At 44.2% G+C, this 12,496-nt stretch overlaps 1 protein-coding gene across 1 annotated transcript in view; it reads right to left on the bottom strand.

Moving 5' to 3' along the window:
- Window positions 1–12,496, bottom strand: part of MAP9 (microtubule associated protein 9) — a 55,780-nt gene that overhangs the window by 31,739 nt on the left and 11,545 nt on the right. Inside the window, 8 exon segments of the mRNA XM_073805459.1 lie at window positions 87–171; window positions 913–1,050; window positions 2,853–3,473; window positions 4,336–4,479; window positions 5,728–7,345; window positions 8,736–10,210; window positions 10,539–11,134; window positions 11,918–12,105. Of these exon segments, the coding sequence (XP_073661560.1) occupies window positions 87–171; window positions 913–987 (160 nt within the window). The 5' untranslated portion in view covers window positions 988–1,050; window positions 2,853–3,473; window positions 4,336–4,479; ... (2 more) ...; window positions 10,539–11,134; window positions 11,918–12,105.

Here is a 12,496-nt window from a genome sequence, read left to right as displayed (position 1 = left end):
TAGTGATTTTTTTTCAGGGTTGGGCTAAACCTAACTAAAGAAGCAAAAATAAGAGAAGTGGTTTACTTTCCCATGTTCTCACATACCAATCTCATCACTGTCAAAGTCATCTGAGTATTCAGAACTTCTTTGTCTGGCTGAGCGAGCTGTAATTGCTTTTATTAGTTCATCCTGAAATGAGATAACTGAAATCAATTTCTACCCAAATGTGGAGGTCTCATATATTGAATTAATTCTTTAAACAAATAATGCTTGATTAGTAACTGCCTTAAAACTTAGGTTTCATTCATTTAACAGATATTCACTGAAAGCCTACCTTATGCCATGCACCCAACCCTTAAGACTCAATGCAGAACATCACAGACAATTCCTTTCCTCATGGACCTTTGGGTTAAATTAAAGAAGACAGACAACACCAAGCAAATGAATCGAAGGACTCAACTTAGGGTTCATTATAAATTGGCATTATGGAAGAAACTGGTATTCTTTATGATCTTTTGTTTCAGCGTATTGCTGTTAACAGATGTAATCAATACTGCAAATTTAGAGGCTGAGTTCAAAATTGTAGTGACTGGACAGAGAAAGCCTAAATGTTATAATGTTACACCGGGGGGGGGGGAAACATTTTTTATATGAAAATGGCAATTAGAAACTGCTATTCAACTTTTAAAAGCTAATTTAACTTTTAATATACTAAGAATCTAGTATTGAGTTTAGTTTGGTAGTCTTAAAGACACAAAGAAGAGTTGGTAATACTGGAGCCCAAATACAATCATCTGAAAAATTTCAAAAGAAACATAGATTTACTCCAGCTTTACATAGGACTGTTGTATTGAATAGAAGCACTTTCAAGTCCAATATTCCCAATACAGTGTTTACCTTTTAAAATTATTCAAAATAAAAATACTTTACCTGGAAAGTAGTTCTTTTGGTGACTTTTGGACTCTTTGTATATGCCAAAGTTGTGTTAAAAACTTCATCAGACATAGTTTCATCTAATTTTATAAAATGGCTAACAAATGATAGGGATAATTCAACCTCTGATGGTGGCTGAAATATATAAAAAACAAATCAGACTTTTTTGCATGCTTGAAAATTTCCATTACTACACTTAGTACTCCCTCCCTGCCCCCAAAGCCAAACAAAAACCAGAAAAGCATCATATGAACATTGAGCTATATCTTCACTTTTAAGTAGCAGAGTAATAAACAGAGTTTTTGTAAAGAAAAAGCAAATTCTACTATCAAACTTGTTTTCAGAAAAATAAAATTCAAACTGAAGTTATCCAAAAATATTTCTACAATTATTTTATTATCCTAAATAAGTTTTACAATTATTGCACTCATTTAAATAATGAGTGCAATAGGTTGTTGCCAATTAAAATAGAAACTTTTTCACCTCTCTTCCATTCAAAAAGTATAATATAGCCTACAAAACAGCCATACTTATTTAAAAGGCTACCAAGAAGACGACTGTCAGCATAAAGCACAGCAACGTTCCCCAACCTTTTTGGCACCAGGGACCAGTTTCGTGGAAGACAATTTTTCCACAGATGGTGGGTGGGGGGAATTGTTCGGGCGGTAATGCAAGCGATGGGGAGCGACGGGGGGCGGCAGATGAAGCTTCGCTCACTCGCCCGCCGTTCACCCACTGCTGTGCGGTCCGGTTCCTGGTTCCTAACAGGGGTCTGCGGCCTGGGGTTGGGGACCCCTGAAGTACAGAAGTCCCCTACATACCAATGAGTTCCATTCCGAGATTGTGTTTGTAAATCCAATTTGTTCGTAAGTCCAACAAATTTAGCCTAGGTACCCAACAGTAGTACAGTACAACAACTAGCATATAGGCGCCGGCATCAGGTGAACAGGCAAGAAGAGTTACTGACTGGAGGAGGGAGAGGTGGTGGGAGATGGCAGAGTTGAAGGATTGTCAGCAATAGGAGACGGAGGGCAAGCTGCAATTTCACTCATGCCTGACGTTGATGGCACATGTTCTGCTTCCTGGCTGCATTCAATTCTATCTACCCTCTTGCTTCCGGGCATCCTGGGCTTGAAATAAAGATACTGAACTACTGTGCCCTATACAGTACTGTAAAGTACACAAAAGTACAACCACTTGTAGAGGACGCACACACGTGACAGTGTACACCATACACGTGAACTAACGTACGTGATTGGACGTGAGAACGCAGGTTCGAATCTTTTAAAGTTCGCAACTTGAAGGTTCATAGGTAGGGGAATTAGTGTACATAACTAAGAACATCACCATTTTTTAAAAAAAGTTTACATACAGTGCTGGGAAAGAAAAAGATCGTAAATAGTGATATTTTTCCAGCCACTCTTCCCTCTCACAAGTGTTGAAATACTATTAGATAAAACAAAAAGGGCTTCCCTGGTAGCGCAGTGGTTGAGAGTCCGCCTGCCGATGCAGGGGACACGGGTTCGTGCCCCGGTCCGGAAAGATCCCACATGCCGCGGAGCAGCTGGGCCCGTGAGCCATGGCCGCTGAGCCTGCGCGTCCGGAGCCTGTGCTCCGCAACGGGAGAGGCCACAACAGTGAGAGGTCCGCGTACCGAGGAAAAAAAAAAAAAAAAAAAAGGAAGCTTCTGCGATGGACTGCATTAAAATCTCTGTTAAATGGTCCTGTGGACGTTTCCAGTGTTCCAGGCAGAGGCTGCTCACCCTCCCCGCCGCCCTCAGCAGCGCGGGGCGGGGGACTGCTCCGGCCCGGCCAGATGGCCCCCTGTCCCTGCCCGCTCTGCCCCGTGTCGCCGACCAAGCACCCGTCGGTGCACAGCCGAGCGCCGCCTCCGCCCCGATTCTCCACAAGCCCCAAGTCCCGCGGTCTGTACTCACTCTGCATTTCTGCGGATGTCTCCTCGCGACCGGAGGAACCAGCTGTTGGCCCCTCTCCTGGGCCTGCGCCTGGCTGCTCTCTGAGACCAACTCTGCAGCGAGCGAGGAGGCGGTACTAAGAACGCAGGTGGGAAGCGGTTGCTAGGAAACAGCGTCTCCGGGAGGAAGTGACATACCGCGCCGCAGGTCTCTCGGGTACCTAACACCGCCCTACAGCCCGCCGTGTCACTGGTGCGACCGCCCAGACGAAGGAAATGACATCAGCCCTGTGGGTCTGGGGAGAAGGGTGCTTTATAGGCCGCCTGTGCTTCAGTCATTACCTAGGAGACAGGACCTGTCCAGCTCCCACCTGCGAGCTGAGAGCTGGCGCTTGTCAGTGGAGTTAGGATCTTCAGCCGCACAAAGCACATCCATCGTTCGTTTTGCCACAGTTGTTACAGACATTAAGTTCTGCGAATCGCAGGAGTGTACTAACGGACTAGTGCACTGACAGATGGGACAGAATAGCAAGACAGAGACGTTTGCAGGCTCAGGAGTCAAACTGCGCGTTTGAATCCTGGTGCACCTCCCTCTGTCCGTGTGACATCGTGCAAGTTAACGTCTGTACACCCGTTTCCTCTTCTGTAAAATAAATAAATAAAGATAATAATATTAATAGCCACCTTAATAGCGTTGCTGTCAGTACTGAATGAAATCATGCAGATGGAATACTTGGAAGAGTGCCTGGGATTGCATTCTGTCAATGTTAGATACTCTCTTTGTGCAACTCAGCCACAAAGGGCCTGGATAGAAGTCATCCCTTGTCGACACAGCTGAAAACCCATTCCAAATGTTTCTTTAATGTAAAGTTCTCCGCTTTGTATATGTACTCAGTGGATAATCTGGCTAAAATCAAACCAGTCCACAAAATGATCTAATAGGCAGAGGACTGTGTGCTGATAAGGTAACCAAAATCAACACCACTTAATTAGGATAGGTAATCCTTAAACAAATACTTTTCTTTAAAGACTTTAAAATAACAAGGATTTCTACTTTTTTTTAATTTAAAAGAAGCTCAATCCTAAATTGTCTGAATGCAGTTATTATTCACTGACAAGTAATTAAACTTGTTCCTAGTATTTTTCCCGACTCTGAAATTTATTTTCACTTGTTCAACAATTATTTATAAACAAATCACATTGAGATATAAGTTTAATAAATCAATGTGTTGAAAAACCAAATGTGCATAACAAGAAATACGAAATTTAGTGTAAAAAAACAGCCTATGCTTTTAACTATGTGCAGTGCAATTTTTTAAATACTACATTCAGTTTATGCGCAACTTGTCCTTGTTTGAAAAACTCAGTTTGATCAACATTTGCTTAACTTTGATGTTTTCAAACATTTTTGGATGTCTGCATCAAAGATTTTTCATTCACCACATACTGTTAACTTTCTGACCCATATAAGTTATTAATCAACAAATATGATTCCCTCATAGTACCTGTGTCCACAAGGAAAGGACAATGTCCACATTTTCCTTATATGTGAAGTACTAATTTGCTTATGTTGAAATAGTTATATTCATTCAAAATGCTCTGTTCATTTTTTCATCCATTTGGCTAATATAGTTTTCACCTAGATACGGCTTAAGAAAATAAAATTCAAAAAGATATTAATAAAAAGAGCTTTAAGGAAAGAGTCTATCTTTTTTTACAGAACCCACTAGATTTTATTTTTAACTTAATTCAAAATAATTAATACAGGATATAAAAGCTATGCCATACGTAGCTATAGTAAATAAGACAGTTAACCTGAACTAGTTAATTTCTCACAAGCCCTAAGGCACAATGTCTTTCCACTATTATGTTAAGCAGCAGAATATTATGCATTTTATTAATATTTTCAGGTAGCTTCAGTATAATAATGTTAATAACAACATTATATAAACCTGAATTAATAGCATGATGTTTTCTGATGTATAGTTTGCAATAAATAACTGTTGAATGAATGAATGAAATCAAGAATAAACAAATAGCATTTAAAGCTGAAAAATAATTTTTGAAACATTCCTATAAAAGCTCATGGATACTCAAGAAAATGAAAACACTCCAACACACAAAATTTCAGTAGCTTATGTAATATTTTCTCTATGTTTCACTTTTCTAATATGTATTTGACCACAGAAGTATTTGCCTAGCAAACTTTTTTGAGTTTACTACTCTTTTCATTTCCAAACTTTGCCTTCATTCATTCATTCAATAAGTAAGTATACCCATAACATTTTGGGTCAGATTTGGTGAGTTCCAAGGGTAAAGCAGACTACGTCCCTGCCTGGGGATCCCGTAGACTAGAGAGAGCTGGAAGGCTGGGTAAACACATAATGACTGTACACTGTGAGAATTTCTCTATAGGGATACAAAGTAAGAAGCTCTGAAGAGAGAAAAATTCTTCCTGGAGGTTCTAAAGAGTTTTCCCAGAGAAAGTGAATTCAAGTTGATTAATGAATTTAGGAGATAAGGAGGGATTTTAAGCAGAGGAAATGGTCTATGAATATGGAGGCTAACACTGTTCTATCTGAGGGGCAAGGAGGGGAGTGAGAAGCTCCACTTCCAGATCAAGAAGCAAATGAAAAGTGACTCTTCTTCAAAATTTCCCTGCCTTCACAAGAACAGGCAAATTGTTAAGTCTTCTGACGGGCAGTTAGAGAAAATTGATCTTGTACTCACAGGCAGCGCTGGTTGAAAACATACAGCACGTGTCTAACATCTTGAGAAGTATGCTACAAAAGCAAATCCCTCTGGGTGTCAATTGATAAAGATTATATTTGCATTAAACATTGAATGCCTGTGTTGGCAGAGGATAGGAGAAAGAGTCCAGATTCAAGTGCACTTACCAATCAATACCAGGGCCGATTTGTGGGAGAAGAACAGCAAGAAGCTTATAGAAGGTGAATATCAGAATCTTGAAGAAAGACAAACATGACGAACTACACTGGCCATCTTTAGTCAAATATAGCAGTATGTATTTTGGGGCTGTTAAGCAGACATACATGAATACAGCAGGAGAAGCATGATTCCTCATAATTCGAACTCAGAAGCTGTAATTCAAACCAGTACCTACAGGGCGATTTTTTCCCCCATGTTAGTTTACAACTGCATTCAGCTAAGAGGTGCAAAGGTGACTTGGAGAGAAAGCACTTCCACTGCCTAAACAGGCTTGTGTTCTGTGCAGTAATCCTATGTGTCTTCTGAAAGCGAGAGGAAAGGAATTTCAGGCATGATGTACTTTTTCTGTAAAAAAACAAAACAAAACAAATCATTCCCAAAGGAAGTAGGACTTCGTGAATTGTTCCTGAACTCAGCAATATTCTTGCATCTCCAGCTAAATGAAGAGACAGACTTAGGTTAATTTCCTAGGGTGACTAGAAATGAATGCCTTTAAGACTGTTGCAAGGCTTGCATCCTACTGGGTAAAACATACGGAGTTTTGCAAGCTACTAGGAGGAACGGGAGAACATACCAAAGACTGGGAGACCGACCTTAGGCCAGTGACCAAGAGATGAAAGCATTGGGGAAGGACTGGTCTTTTCGAGACTTATATGGGCCACAGTTGAAATGCTTCTCCATAAGGTGTTTGACCAAGAATGGTTAAGACACAAGTTTTCACCCCTCCTAGCAGAAACAGATTCCTCCCCTATGTACAAGGCCTTTCTTCACACCCACGTGTACCAAGGCCAGGCACGGACGTTTCAGTGAAGAGTAATATTAGGAAGGATGGAATACCCAGTGCAGTTAGAGGTCTGGTGATGTTCAGCTGAGCACTGCCAAGGGTGGTATGAAATGGCAAGTGAAACCGTTTGTGAAAACAATTCGTAGGAAGAGGCTTTGGGTTACCAGGTTAGACCTGTCTCTCTTCCACGGAGAGTAGGGCTTACTTACTGTCTATAGCAGAGAAAGTCTAGGTGCAGAGACCTTTCCTTAGGTGGATGATCAAATGGAAGTCAAGTGCATGCGGAGCCCTGTTAAAGGGACAGCCAAGCAAGATAAGAGGAGTCACTTGAAAAATGCACTCGTCTTAGGGTAGCTGGTACAAGCAACCACTGTGTGAAATCTGTATCCTGCGAGCCATGGGTAGTCGGATGCATGATAGATACCTGAAATTTCACACGTTGTATTGATTCACCACGTGAAACTCTTCGGTCACACCGGAAACAGGCTACTATTCGTCTGACAGCCTGCACTACAACAGTTTCCTCAGCTTAGTTTATAGCTGCCTTCAGGTAAGAGATGCAAGCCTGAGTTGGCTAGAAAGCATTTCCACTATTAAAAGGCCCGTATTCCGACCAGTAAATATTTTTGTCCTCTCAAACTGAGACGAAAGGAATTTCATTAATGGTGTACTGTCTCTGTCAAAGAGTCACCACCAGAGGAAGCAGGGTGTGAAAATGGTTGCAGAGTTCTGAAATACTCTTCGTCTTCAGCCGAATGACGAGAAGGGCTCAGCATAGTTTCCTAGTGTGACGAGAGGCAAATGCCTTTAAGTTTGTATGAAAGACTGATGTCCTACTGGTAAAACATATGTGAGTATACCTAGCCACAAAGAGGATGGCTGAGAAGACACTAACCTCTGTGGAGACGCACTTTCGCACTTGGATAACGAGAGAAGAGCTGTAGGTGTAAGACATGCATCTGCTGCTTCTATGGCCTAAACTGAACACCCTCCTCCCTGTGGTATTTAACTGAGAATGAGAGGCAAAAGTGTACAACCAGCCAAAGAGAAGTAGCTTCCTTTCTGAAGCAGAAAGCCTTTCTGCAATGCTATGTGAAGGGCCTTGTGTTCCAGGTGGGTGAGAAAAAGGTAATGTTACAGAAGGAAAAAATCGCAGTGTGCATGGAGACCAAGCAGTGCCCAGGGGAGTTTTACCAACGGCAGCTTTCATTGCGAAAGTTGACAGTTTAGTGGAAGTATTTGAAAGGCCGAATCCTTAGTGTTACTTGGTTAGACCTGTCTCTTACACAGAGAGAAGGGCTTGCTTACTGGGTACTGCAGGGAAAGACTAGGTGCAGATACCTCTCCTTAGGTGGATGATCAAAAGAAATTCAAGTGCATGGGGAGCCCTGTTAAAGGGACAACCGGGCAAATTAAGAAGAGGCACTTTAAAAATGCATTCATCTCAGCATACACGATAGAATCGTCTAGAGTGAAGGCTGTGTGAAATGTGTATCCTATGAGCTGTTCTCCAAAGGCCACGGGTGAGTCTGATGCATGCTAGATCTCAGAAACTTCACACATTGTATTCATTCACCTTTTGAAACTCTTCGCTCACTTCCAAATAAGGCTACAACCCCTCTGGCAGGCCTACACAATGACGGTTTCCTCACGTTAGTTTGTATCTGTAAGAGGGGCAAGGGTGAGTTGGCTAGAAAGCGTTTCCACTGCCTTAAAAGATCTGTATTCCAACCAGAAAACATTTTTGTCTTTTCAAATTGAGAAGAAGGGAAATACGGGCACTGTGTGCTGTCTCTGTCAAAGAGTCATCCACAGAGGGAGCAGTGTGTGAGAATGGTTGTAGAGTTCTGCAATACCCTTCATGTCAGCTGAATGACAAAAAGCACTCAGCTTAGTTTCCGAGGGTAACTACAGGCAAATGCATTTTACTTTTTTTGAAAGGCTGGTGTCCTACTGGTAAAACACATGTGCGTTTTCAAGCCAAAATAAGGACGGTTGAGAAGACACCAACCTCTGTGGAGATGGACTATCGTGCTTGGATCAAGCCAGGAAAGCTGCAGGCATAGGGCTTTGGTCGCTGCTGCTTCTAGGGCCTAACCTGAAGACCCTCCTCCCGGTGGTATTTAACTGAGAATGGTAGGGAAAAACCTTCAACCTGCCACAAAGAAGTACCTTCCTTTCTGAAGCAGAAACGCTTTCTTCAACGCTATATGAAGGGCCTTCTCTTCCAGAGGGCTGAGAAAAAGATAATATTACAAAAGGAGAAATTCACACTGTTCGTGGAATCCTGGTGATGCTCAGAGGAGCTTTGCCGAGGGTAGATTTCATCGTGAACGTTGACCATTTGGTGGAAGCATTTGCAAGGGCCAAGTTTAATGTTGCCTGGTTAGACCTGTCTCTCGTACATGGAGAGTAGGACTTGCTCACTGGATACTGCAGAGAAAGTCTAGGGGCAGAGCCATCGCCTTAGGTGGAGGATCAAGTGCAAAGGGAGCACTGTTAAAGGGACAACGAGGCAAGATAAGAAGCAGCACTCGTCTCAGCGTAAAAGGTAGAAGCGTCTAGAGTGAAGACTGTGAAATGAGTATCCTACGAACTGCACTCCGGAGGCCAAGGGTGAGTCTGATGCAAGCGAGATTTCAGGAATTTCACACATTGTATCGATTTGGCTTTTGAAACTCTTGGGTCACTTTGGAATAAGGCTACAATTCCAGCTTGCATACACTCTATTGCAGAGAAAGTCTAGGGAGCAGCACTCTGTCCTTTGGGGGATGACCATGTGGAAGTCAAGTACCTGGGGAGCTCTGTTAACTCGACAGTCCAAGCAAGATGTGAAGAGCCACTTGAAAACTGCACTCATCTCCGTGTACCCGGTAGAAGCAACCGCACTGTGAAATTTGTATCCTGCGAGCTGCTCTCCTTAGGTCATGGGTGATTCGGAGGTGTGCTCGCTTTTAGAAATTTCACACACTGTATTGATTCGGCATGTGAGACTCCTCAGTCACAATAACACAGGCTACTATTCGCCCGGCAAGCCGGCACTACAACGGTCTCCTCTCGTTAGTTTATAGCTGCCTTCAGGTAGGAGGTGCAAGCCTGAGTTGGCTAGACAGTGTTTCCTCTATGTAAAAAGGCCCGTTTCTGGAGCAGTAAACATTGTTGTCCTGTCACATGGAGACGAACAGGATTTCGCTCACGGTGTACTGTCTCTGTCATGGAGTCCCCACCAGAGGAAGCTGGGTGGGTGGGTGAAAAGTTGCAGAGCTCTGAAATACACTTCGCCTTCAGCCGAAAGACAAGAAGCGCTCAGTTTACTTTCCTAGGGTGAGTAGAGGCGAATTCCTTTAGTTTGCATGAAAGGCTGGTATCCAACTGGTAAAATATATGCGAGATTTCCTAGCCAGAAGGAGGATGGTTGAGAAGACAACGACCTCAGTGGAGAGGGACTTTGTGCTTGGCCTCAAGCAAGGAGAGCTTCAGGTATAGGGCTTTGGTCGCTGCTGGTTTTATAGCTTAAGCTGAACACCCTCCTCCCTGTGGAATTTAACTGAGAATGACGGGAAAAAGCATTCCAGCTGCCAAGGAGAAGGACTTTTCTTCCTGAGGCAGAAAGCCTGTTTGCAATGCCATGGGAGGGGCCTTGCTTCCTGGTGGGTGAGAAAAAGGTAATGTTACAGAAGGAGAAATTGCCACTCTCTGTGGAGCCCTGGCGTTGCTCAGAGTTTTGCTGAGGGCAGCTTTCATTGGGAACGGTGACCACTGGTGGAATCATTTGAAAGGCTGAGTCTTTAGTGTTACCTGGGGAGACCTGTCTCTCTTACACAGAGAGTAGGGCTTGCTTCCTGGGGACTGCAGGGAATTCTACGTGCCGAGCCCTCTCCTTAGGTGGATGATCTAATGGAAGTCAAGTGCGCCGGGCGCCCTTAAGGGCACAACCAGGCATATTAACAAGAGGCACTTGAAACCTGCACTCACCTCAGTGAGCACGGTAGCATCGCCGACAGTGAAGGATGTGTAAAATGTGCATCCTACGAGCTGCTCTCCGAAGGCCATGGGGGAGTCTGACGCATGCTACGTCTCAGAATCTTCACACATTGGGTTGAATCGGCTTTGGAAACTCTTCGGTCTCTTTGAATAAGGCTAAAATTCCACTGGCAATGCTACATTACAACGGTTTCCTCACGTTACTTTGCACCTAGGACAGATGGTGAAAGCAAAGCTATACAGACAAAATCTCACACAGAAGCATATACATACACACTCACAAAAAGAGGAAAAGGGAAAAAAATAATCTATCTTGCTCCCAAAGTCCACCTCCTCAATTTGGAATGATTCGTTGTCTATTCAGGTATTCCACAGATGCAGGGTACATCAAGTTGATTGTGGAGCTTTAATCTGCTGCTTCTGAGGCTGCTGCGAGAAATTTCCCTTTCTCTTCTTTATTCACACAGCCCCCAGGGCTCAGCTTTGGATTTGGCCCCTGCGTGTAGATCGCCTGAGGGCATCTGTTCTTCACTCAGACTGGACGGGGTTAATGGAGCCGCTGATTCGGGGGATCTGGCTCACTCAAGCTGCAGGGACAGAGGGGTACGGATGCGGGGTGAGCCTGCGGCGACAGAGGCCGGCGTGATGTTGCACCAGCCGGAGACGCGTCGTGCATTCTCCAGGGGAAATTGTCCCTGGATCACGGGACCCTGGCAGTGGCGGGCTGCAGAAGCTCCCGGGAGGGGAGGTGGGGATAGTGACCTGTGCTCGCACACGGGCTTCTTGGTGGCTGCAGCAGAAGCTTTAGCGTCTAATGCCCGTCTCTGGGGTCCGCGCTGATAGTCGCGGCTTGCGCCCGTCTCTGGAGCTCCTCTAAGCGGTGCTCTTAATCCCCTCTTGTAGCGCACCAGGAAACAAAGAGGCAAGGATAAGCCTCTTGTCTCTTCGGCTGCTGCAGACTTTTCCCGGACTCCCTCCCGGCTAGCCTTGGCGCACTAACCCCTTCAGGCTGTGTTCACGCCACCAACCCCAGTGCTCTCCCTGGGGTGTAAGCTCCGAAGCCCAAGCCTCAGCTACTAGCCCACGCCAGTCCTGGCGGGTGAGCAGACAAGCCTATCGGGCTGGCGAGTGCTGGTCGGCACCTATCCTCTGTGTGGGAATCTCTCCGTTTTGCCCTCCGCACCCCTGTTGCTGTGCTCTCCTCCAGGGCTCTGAAGCTTCCCCCCTCCACCACCTGCAGTCTCTGCCCTCGAAGGGGCTTCTAGCGTGTGGAAACCTTTCCTCCTTCACAGCTCCCTCCGACTGGTGCAGGTCCCACCCCTATTCTTTTGTCTCTGTTTTTTCTTTTTTCTTTTGCCCTACCCAGGTACCTGGGGGAGTTCGTTGCCTTTTGGGAGGTCTGAGGTCTTATGCCAGCGTTCAGTGGGTGTTCTATAGGAGCAGTTCAACGTGTAGATGTATCTCTGAGGTATCCGTGGGGAGGAAGGTGATCTCCGCGTCCTACTCTTACACGATCTTCTCCTGTCTCTAACTTCTAATTTCTGGTAGGAGCAGATATCTGCCATCAGCAGATGGCATACATACACTGTTAGTAATCTTCACAACCATTTGAGCTGGCTAAACTGAGTCAGCAAGGTCAGAATTATTGAATGAATGAATGAATGAGTAAAAAGATCACTAGCTTTAACGTATCTGGGAAAGTAATAGTCTAACCAAGTTTCAATCCACAAGCATGTATTTACAATTCTGAAAACTTCCACATAATTACAAATGGGACAATAGTAGTCAATTACTATTTGGATAAAGAACAGATACAAGTTAGCACAGCGTAGTTTACAAACGTACAATTAGACGGAAGAAAATAAGGTCACTTCTATATAGTTATTTCTATGGTTGTTTATTTCATGTTGGTCTCCTAACCTGACTGTAAACTCCCAGAAGGCAGGGAC

Source organism: Tursiops truncatus, chromosome 5 (genome assembly GCF_011762595.2).
Source record: "Tursiops truncatus isolate mTurTru1 chromosome 5, mTurTru1.mat.Y, whole genome shotgun sequence".
In the NCBI taxonomy this organism is placed as follows: Eukaryota; Metazoa; Chordata; class Mammalia; order Artiodactyla; family Delphinidae; genus Tursiops; species Tursiops truncatus.
Note: the sequence above shows the minus strand (reverse complement) of the source record. Positions and strands in the feature narration are given on the sequence as shown.